This window comes from Mercenaria mercenaria, chromosome 8, assembly GCF_021730395.1.
Source record: "Mercenaria mercenaria strain notata chromosome 8, MADL_Memer_1, whole genome shotgun sequence".
Lineage (NCBI taxonomy): Eukaryota > Metazoa > Mollusca > Bivalvia > Venerida > Veneridae > Mercenaria > Mercenaria mercenaria.
The window spans coordinates 22,587,584-22,604,002 of NC_069368.1; the positions used below are offsets into that span (position 1 = coordinate 22,587,584).

The 16,419-nt window shown below is 33.9% G+C and overlaps 1 protein-coding gene across 1 annotated transcript in view; it reads left to right on the forward strand.

Annotated features, from left to right (window-relative positions):
* The window catches only part of LOC123565465 (uncharacterized), a 40,623-nt gene that overhangs the window by 12,016 nt on the left and 12,188 nt on the right, over positions 1–16,419 (forward strand). Inside the window, exons 2-4 of the mRNA XM_045359332.2 lie at positions 9,345–9,514; positions 13,602–13,788; positions 15,805–16,008. Coding sequence (XP_045215267.2) covers positions 9,345–9,514; positions 13,602–13,788; positions 15,805–16,008 — 561 coding nt within the window. The remainder of the gene's footprint in view (positions 1–9,344; positions 9,515–13,601; positions 13,789–15,804; positions 16,009–16,419) is intronic.

Here is a 16,419-nt window from a genome sequence, read left to right on the forward strand (position 1 = left end):
TTTTAAATACATGTACTACATATCAGTGCACATGTACTGATCTTGGTCCCATGTCCATATCATTATTACAAGCCTCGCTATGAGTAGATACTGAAATACTAGCTTACATACAAAAACTTAAAACCAAAAACTGCTAAGTTGAAAAAGGGGCATAATTTTGAAAAAAAAATGCAAAATAGAGTTATGGGACCTGCGAAGTGCATGTCAAATCATGACAGTGAACAAGTGTGTGAAGTTTCAATCCATTCCCATTTGTGAGAACTGAGATTTCAGCTTACATACAAAACCGTAACCAAGAATTTCTATGTCGAAAAAGAGACATGATTTTGTAAAAAAGTAAAATACAGTTATGGAACCTGTGCAATGTAGGCCAGTTTATCACAGTGAATAAGTGTGTGAAGTTTCAATCCATTCCCACAAGTGGTTACTGAGATACCAGCTTACATACAAAACCTTAACCAAATCGAGACGCTGACGCCGATGCATGGGTGAGTCCAATAGCTCTACTATTCTTCGAATAGTCGAGCTAAAAATCGTTAACAAGTTCATATCATCATGTTGTTACAATCTCATACACCAAAACATGTCCACACACACACACAACTGGTCAATGTGTAATGGTATGTAAAAGAAAGAAGTCAATGACGGCTATTACCCACTTTTAAAGACAACACATATAGGGCATTATCCATGGTCATTTTCGGCTATTATCCATTTTTCACACAAGGATAAATATAAATGGTTCTGGCATAAAAACGACAAATATAAACAACCTACTCTAAACTATGTCAGATAATGAAATGGTAGAGCTGTATATACAGTGAATTACAAGCATAAAAAACAATTTTAAATATTTTTTATGAATTTTCAAACTAAACTTACATGGATTTTGTAAACTATTTAACATATTGTGCATTGTATTCACACAAATAAAGTAAAATAGTTTGAGTTCCATGGAAACAAACCACCATTCGTTCTTTTTGCAACATCTTGTGGTTAAAATCTCTTATCAAGCCACAGCAACTTACCAAAAAACCTGAAATTTTCTCAAGCGTTCATCTGTCATTTTGTAGCATTTTGGAATTATCACATCATTTCGTATTATCCGGATAACAAGCGTGGTTATTTATCTGGTGACAAACAGGAAGAAATATAGGTGAATGAAAAGTTGTAAGCTTAGTTTCCAGTTTGTATCTTTGTATCACTGAGTTAAGAATAATGCCATTGTTTGACGTTATGAGGAAAGTGATTCAACTTCAACAATCGTCTCTGTTTAAACATAAAGTCCATTTCCTTCCTCATTCTGTTAAGTCCTTAAATTTCAGAACCGAATTCCAAATTGCCAAGTCTTTTTAGAGCCATAAAGTACTTTTATAATCTCCGGTTTAAAAACTTTTTATTATTTTTTATCACAAAAATACTGCTGTGACTGTGAGTTGTAATTTTACTCTGAAAGTTACTGAAATATGAGCTGTGGAAAAATCCCAAATTGAGAAGTTTAGTGAAAATTAAAGACTGATAATGAATTAAAAAAGCAATCCCTTGACTAATTTAAGAACAATAACATGATAAAGTTATAATACATTTGGGGTTACCTGATACAAGATGTATACTGGCAGCACGCATTACCATTGTATTAAGGAATCAAATGAACATATACTCTTGCATAAAAACTACTTTTTTCACTAGATCCGCCAATGCATTAACGGGAGAAAAACCGTGTGCAAACAAGACAATTCACGTGCTGTTAATACCCGATTTTCATTTTTAAAATGCTTTCCCAAGGACGTAAATGTATTTCTGCGCAGATTGGTATCTGCGTCCTGTTTCTTTCATAAAAACCTCTTCTTAAAGCATAAAAGATGCAATCTTAACCATAGAATGTTTTGCTGTATCGGTAACTAACGCCAAATGCGCTGCCCCAAACAATGTTCGTACTCGTTTCTTCCCTTGTTTACTCCCGTTTTAGAACTTGGCGTCGATTAAGATTTTGTAGACAACCGTGAAAATTCAAGAATCGCGTGTAACCTGTGCGATTCTTTGTTTTTAGGAATCATATTTATAATTTTGGTAAGTATCAGTCGGTACGTTTCTATCTTATTTCTCAAAGAATTTATATAAACAGCTTGGAAGCTTGACACTACGTTCGTACTCATCCGTACTCCAGCTGTGTCCGTACTCAATATAACTCGGGATGTGCTTTTGATAGTGTTGTTTATTTCTGGGCCCTGGATACGGATATTTAAAACATGTTTACCGTTTCCAAGAACAACAGAGAATGGTAAATAAAAAATGTACCGGAATCGTCAAGTCATCACATATGAAAACAATACATAAAGTCGTCGTGTAATGTTTTTTTTTATGCAAGAATAACGACAATACACGTTTGTTTTGTGTATTAACGTCTGCAGAAGCCCTTGGGATATGTTTGTGGCCTCGACCTTCGGTCTCGGTCACGGTCACAAACAAACCCGCGGGCTTCTGCAGACATTAATACACAAAAAAATCGTGCATTATCCCTACATTGTAAACAATGGCAGCATGTTTAACTCGACCATTCAAAGAATAAGTAGAGCTACCCTACTCACCATGGCGTCCGCATCACACATTGGTTAAGTTATACGTACCAGTCCATATTTTGACAAACTCTTTTGAGGTAATTTAGCTTTGAAGCTTTCACCACTTGTGTACCATCAGCATGTTCAGTTTTAGGCATGTCAAGGATATTGGTTGAATTATGATGCCTTTTAACTAACAAATCTTGGTTAAGTTTTTTTTGTACCAGTTCATATTTTGTTAAACTCTTTCGACATATGGCTTTGAAACTTTTAGCACTAATTTGTTATAACAGTTCTTATCTGTAGGCAATAGTACGTCACTCTGTCAACTATTTTGACTGAATATGGCCCTTTTTGGACTCAGAAATTGGAACAGTTTTCGTACAAGTCCATGTTTTGTAAAAACTATTTGACATGTTGCTTTGTAACTTTGAACACTTGTTTCATCTGAAGGCAAGAGTACATAACTCTGGCAACTCTTTTGGCTAAATTATGACCCTTTTTGGACTTGGAAATTGGTTCAGTTTTCAAAACTATTTGACATGTAGCTTTGAAACTTTGAATGCTTGTTTATCATCAAGATCTCCATCTTAAGGCAGGAGAACATAACTATGTCAACTATTTTGGTTGAAGCATGGCTCATATTGGACGTAGAAATCAGTTTATCTTTTCATGCCAGTCCATATTTTGCCTAACCTGTTTGTAATATGGCTTTGAAACATTTTGACCATCATAGTCTACATATGTAGGCAAGACTACATAACTAGGAGAAGGGCTTTAGCAGAGTTATAGCCTTTTTTGACATAGAAATAATTAGGTTTTGCATACCATACCATATTTTGTCTCAACTGTTTGATATATGGCTTTGAAACTTTGCACATTTGCTTGCCATCATGGTCACACGTTGCCATTTAATGCAAGACTTAAGAAGTCCACAAATACTGGAACATTGTTTGTCTTATCTATTTTTTCTTCTTTCGTCTTAAAATCCCTGGTAATATTTTGATCCCATACTTCAGGAACAAGTTATGTAATAAAGTAAAACTAACTTAGGATTGTTTCTGAGATTTGACTAAATTGTTTACCTGAGTGTAATTACCGTGTTACCGAATAACGACTTTATAAAAATTACACAAAATAATAATTTGAGGATAGATACCTGATATAACATGTATAAGGAAACTGGTGGTACTTACGTGATACAAGTTTAATCACTTATATGGATGATGCTGCCTGATACAAGATGTAAAAGTAATTTAAGCTTATTTTCTTGACACAATTTTGACCTGATACAAGTAACAAGTATGACTCATCTGATAGAAGTTGTGTAACTAATTTTATCAAAGTTCCCGGTACAGGTTCTTTAATAGTTACCTGATAAAAATATTTTATCTAAATTGTGTTTAGTTACCCAATACAAGTGGTATAAAAAAATTGAGAATTTAAGTTACTGGATACAAATGTTATAACTAATTTGGTTAGTTCTCTGGTACTAGTTGTATGTTCAACAGGGCTTTTCCTGCAATCTTGTGTGAAAGTTGGCACAGTAGCAGATCTTAGGATTTGGAAATTGCGTTTTTCTTGTACATAGCTTTTCCGCTTTAAAATTGAATCATTTGACTGGAGGAACTTTTACAGTTTGAGAGGACCCGGTTGAACTGAATTCAAATCTGGTCTTGCATTTGCTGGTGCTAACCTGACGTTGCAATTAAATGGATTGTATGCTGTAACAGTAAGGTTTTCTTACACTTTCGACATGTTTAACTGTTACATTATGTATGTTACAATCTTCATAAATGGCCTTTTGATAATACTGGTTTATTGTTTAAATTATCTTACTGAAACTATTAACCACTAAACAAGATATTAGAATTGTATGCATATTTTTCTCGATCTAAACGGAAAATGTCCCTCCGTGGTCTAGTTATTAAAGTAATGAAACCCTTAAAAAGCGGTCTTATAGCAGAGTGTTGATAAAAGACACCTGGTCCAATTATATCAATCATCTCCAAATCCAAACAAACAAACAAACACAGTAACTGGTACAGGGCTGCTACCTGTTAAACTAAAGTAAGGTTTGAGAATTTACTATATCCAATTATTTTCAATTTGAGAATTGTAAGTGGGAAATGCAACTGTTAAATTACTTAAGATAAAGTGAAAAAGGTTGTAACTGGTAGATATAACCATACCTTTAAGAAAAAAAAATGGTTTCGAAATTCGTGCTAAAAGGGGTTAACCGGTAGATAGGGCCTTTTACTTAAACTAAGGTAGATCATCTCGCTAAATGTTTAAAGGGAGTAAGTGCTTATTTGTCAACTTCAAGAAGATTTAAGGTTATTAAGAATGATCAATATTATGCATTATTGCAGAAAAACCTTATACTTATATGTGCAAAATTCTGTTTAAATGACGGCAGAAATAAAATCAGTTAAAATCAGTTGACAGTTTTTATCGATTTTCTCGAAAGTGCCATTTTGCACTTACTTCCTTACAAAACAAATACAGTGGAAATGGCCTCCACCATTCAGCGAAGACAAATTTGTCATCATGTTTAATGGATCTCACATTGAAATGGCTGTTTTAAGGTCTGTTGGAGCTTTACTTCAGTCAAGTGGTTTGACAAGAGCTATCGCTGAGACAGAAATAGCTTCTTCTGGAACTGCCGGGTCTTCCCTCTCTGCGTAGCGTAACTCGAACACGCAGCATGCATCAGGTCACAGCATGCAGTCTCTTGATACTCCTTAAAGAGGCTTATATTTATTACTGTGCGAGAGTCCTCAGTTTTCTTTCTGGCATCTTGTGTTGTTAATGGAGCGTGTTATATTCTCTTTAGTAAGGGCATTTCGTGGACAAATTTCATTCTGTACCGCCTAGCCCTTTCCGCGTTAAGATCTTTTTTCTTTGCTAACAATAACATCAACTATGCGCGTTGACTTTCTATCTATTTGTTTTGGAAAGTTGACATCCATAGCTGTATCAAGAGTTCTGTGCAGGGAAGTTTAAAGTCTAAGCGACCTGTTTCTGCAATGGCAATAGATCACGCACACGAGCAGACCAATGCAGTTATCATTGGTAACGAAGGTACAATAGGTGTAACTGACGATCAGGCAGCCCTGAGAAGGTGGCTGCAGCTGGGCCTGAGGTAAGTCGTACTGCTGCTGAATATGATTCCGTATCTGGGGGAAAAGATGCGAATGGATCTGTAAGTCATCTAGCAAAAAGAAAATTCTTTGCGGAGGTACAGAAACTGTACAGTGTTCTAAAAAAACAAACAAAAAAAAAAAAACAAACAAACAAGGGCAATCCTTTTCAAGAAGATACGGCAGACATTCTTTCATTAGATACTTAGGTTGTTGCAACTGCTAGTGTAGCAAAATTCGTTCAAACTCATTATCAAAATGGCCAAAGTTGTTTTAAGACTTTGTAAAGGGCTTTGGAAAAGATGAAGAGAACCAAACTAGACTTCTTTGAACTGAAGCCTGAACCAGTGTCCGGAGATATAAAGGAGAACATGTTTAAGATGACTGCTGTCTACTTTTCAAACTCTTCATATCAAGCAAATCCCGAGAATGTAAATTCATGAAAGCGAATAGACTTTTTTATATGTATAAACTTATTTATAATATTTACATACTTATTCAATAAATCCATTAAGTTTAAACGGAACCTGAAATGTCACTATTTTCCATATAAACGTTCGAATTTCATATCGGGTGTGTGACGTTATTTGTAGCGTCAGTTTCATGCATGGCATGTCGTCGCGTTTAAAAGTTCTTTAACAACTATATTTTCAACTTCACACAGGCTAAATAACAAACTTGTATCATTTTTATAATTATTATAATTTTAGGTGTAGATGCGTATGTAATAAAACAATTATTAGATCTGCATCAAGAAATATGCACGCGTTCTTTCGCGGAATAATATTGCGCTACTAAAGTCGCGCAATATTTCCGCTGAGAACTCTTGCATATTCTTCGAAACAAATCTAATAATCTATAAATACACTTTACTAAAGATATCAACAAGAGCAATACTTCTATAGTTATCTGGGTGACCAATTTTTGTGGGCAGCAAAGCGTGACCACAGACCACAGATTTACCATACCACAAATTTACAAACGATAAGCTTATCCCAAACCAAAGAAGAAGTAGTTCCATGACCTCTGTAAAGTTTACGTAATTCAAGTCTGTTTTGCTTTCAGAAAGCTTCTGAGATTCAACTTTATCAAAAAATGCATTGCTTAAGTATACGTACATACTTGTCGTTATCTATATTTTATAAAAAAAAAAAACGCGTATGAAAATGAAGCATTCTTGCTTTGATCACATGACCAAAACTTTTATTCGTCACGTGACCAAAATAAACTATAAATAACCTACAAAAAGAGTACCAACCGCGTAGATCCATAAAGCCGGACCTATAATCTGTATTAAAACTGAGTTGCGTTTTTTGTAAACATTTTAAATTAAAGATCAGTTCCTGCTACAAAAGTTAATCGAAATTTATTATTATAACAACACCAAAGAGCTTGTTTTGGTCACATGGCATGATCAGAAAACATCTAACTTTCACGGCGTGATTCTATTTTTGATACGATACTGAATGATAGAATTGCACCCGTGTATACGTCAAATAGGTTTGTAGCATAGAAATGGGTTTCTGGAAAGATATATTGCACGAAATAAACTGAAGAGGTGTTATCTTATTTATTTTTCATAGAGAAAGATACGATCCTTTCATAATACTTACGTAATTTAAAATTAATTTTATTTGCACAACTTAGGAAAATAATTGCAGCCGTAACGGAGTGGGCGCAAAATTCGTATCTGTTTCCCAAAAATACGAACATATGCACTTTAATTTGACTTAACGTTACATTCTTGCTGGTGTTTGTGATTGACATATCATTAAAAGGTATAATTAATTCGAAAGAAACATTATTTTTAACAAGTTCGCCTTTTAATCGCCGGTAGATTCGCGGTGTTTCCGTTCCCAAGTATTCACGTACTTGCGTACGATTTCTTTTCTCCCCTGTTAATTTTTGGTTCATTCGATCAACGATAAAGGTCACAGAGGGCTGAACATGGGAAACAGTTTACCAGAAAACTGAAACTTCATAGGGTGATTGGACATGCCATGTAGATGATCTCTATTGCAGCCAACCATTAGTGTCTCTTTGTCTTTCGCTCCTATCCTCTATTGACTTCTTCTCTATTGCGACTATGCATTTGGGGAGACATGGGCCTCTTCTGATTTGAAAATTAATTGTCCTTTGAAGGAGGAGGGGTATATTGTAAAAATTACTGTTAGATGATGGATGTTGGTCGGTTTGTAGACCAATCAGTTTCCGGGTGATAACTGGAGAACGCTTGGGTCTAGGATCATCGGAAGATTTGTCATGACCAGCAGATGACCCCTTTTGATTTTGAGTTCAGTAGGTCAAAGGTTAAGATCATATTGACAATAGAACTTTTTTGCAAGAAAACTAGATTGTGCTTTGGTCTTAGATCACATTTGATACGGATGTCATTTAAGACTGGTAAATGACCCATAATTATTAATTAAAAGTCAAATGTCCAGTGAGCAGTGACCAGATAATTTCTGTTCCTTGTCATTATTTCATGCAAGTGTTCTACAAGCTCTTGTTTTAAATGGAATTTCCGAACATCACATAATCATTAAATAGTCCATAACCCAGCTCACATTTTCTGTAATTCCTCTTGTTCCAGTAAAAGCAGTGTTTTCCCATTGATCTGCTAAAAAATGCTTATAATTCAAAAAAGATTTTGAGTAAGATTAACCAAACCTCTCAAAATTTTCAATAAGCTTATGAGCTTTGCTAATATATTATTTTATCCCCATTGACAGAGTAAAAGCAGAGTTATAATTCAAAAATGATTTTGAGTAAGATTAACCAAACCTCTCAAAATTTTCAATAAGCTTATGAGCTTTGCTAATATATTATTTTATCCCCATTGACAGAGTAAAAGCAGAGTTTAATCCCTTTTTTGGGTAAAAAGCTGTTGAAAATGCTTATTAATCAAACGTAGTTTAACTAGAATCACTAAACTTAAGCTAACTGTTTATGCCCATTATCAGAAGCTGTCAACCGCTGCCCACATCAGTCCTCTCAGTGCTTTGATTATGAAAAGGAATTCTTATCGACTTAGTCCAAGTTGATGGGAAATGATCATAACTATATACTGTATTAAAAATTTTCCTTATATGAATTATGGTAATAAGATTTCTATTTCATAAATAAAATGTTTAGCTACAAGATTTCCCATAATTGCAAAAAATATAAATACACTTTGCTATAGCACCCTATATATGGGAAGTTATCTTCTAGCAGTGATAGCCCCAAAACGCCTCTGTTGATTTTGTGTGCATTACTAAGTACGTTAACGTAGATTTTATGCTATAAGAGTTTACACAGGTGTTTTCCTACCAACACACTGTTAATATTACCCCCAAGAACAAAAGACGTACTAGCAGTAATGAATTTTACTCAATGAATGTACACTTCACTGTTACAATAGCCGTTTTACTGTTATATCAATGCTTATCAAAAATAAAGCATAGAATGTTAATAATATATCTACCAAATTATAGTCCAAATCACCAATTATACGTCTAAATATAAATCTTAATGTATTTACTCCAATTTAACAATTTGAAGTTCATGAAAAATTTTCAGTCCAAAAAAAAAAAAAAAACAACACTTCTGCCCGACAACATACACGACATTAGACTTGTTATTATCTTGTATATTGTTTTAGGTGGCTGGGTTAGCGGACAACTGAGCGATGAAGCGAATGTTGAATACATAAACAATGAAACTACAATAACGACCTTCGACACTGAACAAACATATAGATGGATAATAGAATATCCAAATGGACCATTTGTGCGAATCGTCTTCACAAATGTATCATTGGAAAAAAATCAGGTATAGTTGGTTTAAAACGTTTTTTTCGAAATATTTCAGATAAAAGATCTATTTTTTTGCAGGGGATGGGGGGCTATATATAAATCACTTTGTCTCGTCCGTTCCTGTGGTGTCCCGTCCCTTTAAAAAATCAAAAAGGTATAAAACTGAAACTTACAATACGTTTTTAGTAAAAATACTAGGTCCCATAACTCTACTTTAATTTCAATTGTAAAATGTCCCAAAATTCAATGACATTCCTTTCTGTATTTCTGTAACATATTCATGCATTTTTTTGAAATTTCACACAGATGTTTGATGATTTAATTATATAAGTTTACACAGTCAACAAGGTCTATAGCTCTGCCTTTCATTTTTACAAATTCGCTGCCCCCTTTTACATTCCCCCAATGGTTGGGGTTAGAGTGAGGTTGGGTGCACACCATAAACCGGTTTTTACCGGTTGAAAGGCATAAGGCAAGTTCCTTTACAAAAGACCCTAAATTATGACTTTCATTTTGCTTTTACTGCATTTACAGATATTTATATATGACACTACACTCATTGTTGGCGTACATTAGCGTAACTGACGTTATCGTCGTTTTTAGCCATTTAGCCGTTACAGGGATTACTTGGGGTGGTTGGACTACAGGTCGTTTCGATATTTTTACGAAATATTGATATAGATGTACATATAATATTTATTCAATCAAATTATTTATCAGACAGTGAATTATATTGCGGTGTTCAGATACAATTGTAATACATATACATTATTTAGTTTACAAACGTAACGTCGACGTTACATTAATTTAACGGCTGTGACACCTCGGCTAGATTTTGCAAATTTCATGTGTTAAATTTAATTCATATTCAACGTAAGACTTATGCATACCAATTTGCAGACAACTGTATGTACTTTCAGACTGTAGTCGCTGTTTTGTAGACAAATACATATTTCTTTAAATATTTCGGCACGTAACAACTTCGTAATTTTATTTTTTGCATTTTTTGACACGTGTGACATCGCGGCTAGATTAAAGTATACATATATTAAACGCCATTATCAAAGTCAAAATACGACAAAAACTAACTAATTCAAAAGTAGAATTTGTGTACTTTTTGTCAAAATAAATATTATAGAAAGCATACAATAGTTAAAGAAAATACAGAAATTTTAACAAATCCTGTCGAGAAAAGACCTTAAGTCTTACGTTTTAAGTTGGACCTGTCTTTTGCTTCCTGTTTGTTACAGGAAGTATTGAACAGCAAATGACTGCAATGACGTCAAATATAGTCAACGTCACGTCACCGAGTCTTCTTATTTGACGGAAAAAAATAATTTTATGAATTTACCAAGCCGTTAAATAATACGCATTGGTAAATTCTGTTACATCTTACATGACGTTTTTGTGTTGTTTTCTATGATTCTATGTCGAATTAAATTTCTACTAATTGTTAAACGTAAATGCGATCATATTTACTAACAGGGAGATTGTTTTGCCTTTCTTTTGATCTAAGAAAAGATGAACAACCGTATTTCTAAAACGAATTTCATGAAACATTAAAGTGAACGAAACTGAAAAAAAATCCGATGTTCGCCAACAACGTACGCAACGTCATATGAATAAACAACAATCGTATAAAGAAAGTGAAAAATCTTGATTATTTTCAGATTTATTAGCTCATTTATCAAATACTGATGGCATCGTTAATGAAAAAATTGCAAAACAAATGATACTTAAACATTTGTGAGAAAACATCAAGACAAATATGAAGCAAATTTATATAATACATAGGCAGACATAGAACTAGAGATTAATAAATGACTCAAATATTAATCCTATCCTGCATTTACCTGTGCACCTGCCTGACACAAGTTAATAGGCATAACGAAGTAAGTGTATGGTTAAAATATTAGTGATAAGTCATTTCATTGTAATGTCAATTTTCATGGTAAATACTGAAGAGTTGTGTTTTCTTTGTTTTTATATGCAATGACATTTTTGTGTGATGAGGTACAAATAACATTTAATCTTAATTTCAGCTGAAATAGTGGATCTAAATTCATTTTATTAGTCCTAAAACATTTTCTTATGTCAGACAGTAATCATGTATTTGACAATTTTTTACACTGAGATGACTTTTTCCTGCAATAATCCAGGTATAACTGGGGATTAAATGTTTATCAATGACTCGATAGGTAGAACTATCTGCTAGAGCAGCAGCATGTGAATTAAATAAGAAGTGTCAGAAAACCTTGAATAATATGCTTCAAAATGATCAAATCAAGACTCAAGTATTACATTCAGAGTGAGTCTTAAATGTTACATATCAGCAATCAGCATTATTTTTATAATTGTTTTTCATAATCTAAAATTTTAGGTACTATCTCTAACAAAGGTCAATAAAGGACTGAGTTTTCCTTCTAGCCATAATGACACTCCTAGTTCCATAATGGCATTCGAGCTAAACCATCGGACAATTATAAGATTGTGCGTGCGTGTGCGTGTGTCTTTGGTGATGCACCACTGTGTTGTTTTATCTTAATTGTCTGTTTGTTTGTTTGTGGCTGTTAGTTGTGCGCGTGTGTGTGTTTGTCATTTGTAGGTGGGTGTCTACGCTGCTGTGGTTAACGTTTTATGGTTACTGCGTTTAAGGAAGGGGACTTTCCCTTTTTATTATTCATTATTGTCCCACTTGTCCCCTACACCCCCCCCACCCCACACCAATCTTTTTCTGTTTTTGCATATTTTCAGTCATGTAACGGCGGGCAGTTAACCTAACCAGTATTCCTGGATTCTGTACCAGTACAAACCTGTTCTCCGCAAGTAACTGCCAACTTCCCCACATGAATCAGAGGTGGAGGACTAATGATTTCAGACACAATGTCGTTTATCAAATAGTCACGGAGAACATACGCCCCGCCCGAGGATCGAACTCGCGACCCCGAGATCCGTAGACCAACGTTCTTACCTACTGAGCTAAGCGGATGGGCTATATCTTTACTGATAAAAGGAAATTTATCAAATAGTCACGGAGAACATACGCCCCGCCCGAGGATCAACAAACAAAACAATAATTAGATTAAGCATACGCTATCAAGCAATACATTGTTATATGTTGCGAAGGCATTGTCATTGACCAATGTAATATAAATAACATTACTATGTCCGCATTCTATCTTAACTCTTAATGAAAGTATATGGTATATATTAAATTTATATCAATTTTATATTTGTGAATTGTTTTTTAGCAAAATGTAATTTTATTCTGAAAAGTTATTTCATTCATGTTTTTGCAAAGACAGAACGTTACTCAAAGAATTAGTCTATAAACTACTTGAATGTATGCATTCTTCTACGGAGGTTACTTTCGACTTTCAACTCTGTTTAGCGAGCTAAATTTCAAGGTTTATACAAAACTTTTGATTGTCTGGAATTTGAAATAATAAACACAAAATTTTATTGACGATCCCAAATACCATCTATTGGCTCTTTGTAAAAAATACCAACGCTCATTATTGCATATGTTCAGAAAAAATTGGCATGCAGCGGACTGTCTAATACATCAATTATCAATTAATAGTTAATAATCAACATTACGAAGCATGAAAATGTACCGGGTATATGCAATAGAAATTTGTTTTAGGGCACCTATAGAAATCGGCCACAGGCATTAGTACTGTTGAATGGAAACGGGAAACGGCGTACTTATATTAAGATTTGTTGCGTCTGTTGGGTTTAACGTCACGCCAACACAATCATATGTCATATTGCAACTTTCCAGCTTTGATTGTGGAGGAAGACCCCAGGTACCCCTCCATGCATTATTTCATCACGGGTGTGCACCTGGGTAGAACCACCGACCTTCCTTAAGCCAGCTGGACGGCTTCCTCACATAAAGAATTAAATGCCCCGAGTCAGGCGGGACCCCACATCTATGAGGGGTAAGTGATTTGAAGTCAAGGCCAAGGAGGCCCCTCCTATATTTAGAAGTTGTACATTGAAAATATTTATTCTACATTGAACGTACAATTAAAGTTATGCGAAAAGTTAGTAATAGGAATAGTTTGTATATTTTGTTAGACATAGTAATCTTATCGCAGGATTGTTCCGAAAAACTACTCATTAGCAAAACCCCTAACAACACAAGAGCGCAAACAATTGATCATCGTTACAATGGAAGAGTATTTGTTGTTGAAACGAGTGAGACATACTTGATCATGACCTTCTTGCCATGTCCAATGCAAAAGAATACGAGTAGGGGATTTCGAGCAATAATTACAAAACAAGGTAAATATGTTTACTTGTTATATTTTATTTATAGAGGATGTGGTATACCGTGTCATTATGGAAAGACCGGTGCATTTTCTTTTCTCTTTAAATAAATGTTTAAGCTTCTGAAAACATTGTATGTGCTTGACTGTATGTCCTTTTTAAAAATCTTAAAATAAATATTCAGTGATCTTGAAATTTGCTTTTTCCTTGCCAAATCCGTGAATGTTCATCGTTGACGATTTTAGTTAAAATGTATTTTAATATTAAGAGCTTGAAAAGCATGTGTCGCGTAGTTGCAAAGTTTGCATTACAATGTCAAATCGAATGTACTTTACCTAGTATTTAAAGAGAATTCCTATAGTTTTTTTCCTTTCATAGAATTTTTTTTTAATTCACATATATGATAGGAAAATTTGTGCTGAAAACAATGAACAAATAAAACCAATAGGTCACCAGCTTGTTTTTGTGAAAAATTGTTTTGAACACACCCACTGTTGCTGAAACTGCCAGCGATTTTTAAACATTTTCATAATTTTCTGCTTTTTTATAAATACCAACCAAAATATACATCCAGGCAGCACAATACGGTTTTTTCTTTTTACAGATTGTATTATATACTTATTTGATATCATAGTCATATTTGTAATACTCTATCCTTACAATAATTGGTACAAATAAAAAAAATATTGTTTCATATTTACTTTTGTGAACTTTTTTCAATGAAAAATACCCATAGTGAAGAATATTTTTTTTTTAATTTTGAAAAAACTCTTTCATAGAATATTTTCTTTTTCTTCTTGTGTATAGATAATTGTATTGTGAGCATAAAAATGGCTAAAAATGTATGGGTCACCAGGCTAAATTTTATGTTAAGACCGCTAGAATACAACACCTGTTCGGACGGAATTGGCGCGAACCTGGCCAAATTGATTACATGTATGTCTGCTAAAAGTTAAAAAAAAGTTTTAAAAATTCTTATTCTTTCTATAATTGAATACTAAATAATCTGAAAAGTGATATTGTCTTATCAGTACTAAGTCAATTATCTTACATTATATGAACAACACTGTCTTTGTACTAAAATGCGATATGAAAACACAACCACAAAAATAGCAAAATACCTGTCAGGCATGATACTTATCAATACAACATAAACCAGTATCAACATTTGATTACTGATATAACTTATCAAAAATGTTATTTCATTCAAAATTCCTCATATTTAAGATTGTCTGTAACATGTTTCAACAAATGTTGACTTCAGTTCAGTTTTCCATAGAAAGTGTCGGCTGCGCAGAAAGATGCGCATAAAAAACTATCGGAATTCCCTTTAAACAAATATCTAAGCTTTAAAGTAATTGAGGACATAAGAAAAATTACAGGGCATATATGATTTTGCCAAGTGCAGTAAGTAAACAGTTTTGTAACGATTGCAATATAGTGTATAAATTTTTATACACCCAAAAACATAATAAGAGAGTTTTGAAATTCGGTTGATTAAGGTCTGGAAAATAACAATAATTAAACTTAAAGGCAGTAGAACCCAATTTAAGGCAAGTAATTGTTTTAAAAGAAAAATGACGTATCAAATTTTAAACTGTCCACAATCTGTAGACAAATAGCTGTAATTATTTGCTCTGCACATGTCTATTTGTCTAAAACAATCGGTCATCGACTTCATATTATGATCAAAAAATTATTTTGAACCTATTACTGGAAAATTTCTACATTTAACTGAAAGTCACGTCTAAAATGAAGCGTGTATATTTATTTTTTTTCACAAGGCGCTTACCTTTGCGCAATAACGCTTCTTCTATTATTTATTATTATTATTATTTACATCGCAATAGAAAACAAAAACATTGCAAGTTCGCTTGTCCAAGTAAGAAAGACTGTCAATAAATTCTTGTACATAATATCACATTACTTACTATTGGTATTTATAAATAACACGATGCATTTATATATAAATAGCAAAAGAAAAAACCAAAAAAAAACAAAAATACAACAGGATATATTATAACATTTAAGACGTTCCTGCTTGTGTTGCGAAAACTTCTGTAGAGACGTGGATGGACGAACATCATATATGTGACAGACCGACGATGATGCTGACTTCAATGTCGATATTAAACTTCCCATTTCCGTACACAGAAGAAACGTGGGAGATAATTGTTGCTCGCCACCATACTATTCATTTACATTTTATTGATTTCTATATGGAATGTGCCTTCGGTAAGTCAGTGTATGTTTTCAAATTTTAAATTATTATAAATTAAGTAAGTTTGTTAACAGATGTTGACTGATTTCTACACCAAACTTGTGCGAAATATAGATATAAATCATTGCCGACGATGGCAGTTAGAAAAAAATGATATGAGCCGCGCCATGAGAAAATCAACATAGTGGCTTTGCGACCAGCATGGATCCAGACCAGCCTGCGCATCCGCGCAGTCTGGTCAGGATCCATGCTGTTCGCTTTCAAAGCCTATTGCAATTAGAGAAACTGTTAGCGAACAGCATGGATCCTGACCAGACTGCGCAGATGCGCAGGCTAGTCTGGATCCATGCTGGTCGCAAAGCAGCTATGTTGATTTTCTCATGGCGCGGCTCATATGTTAAACCATAGACATACTATGTATGACT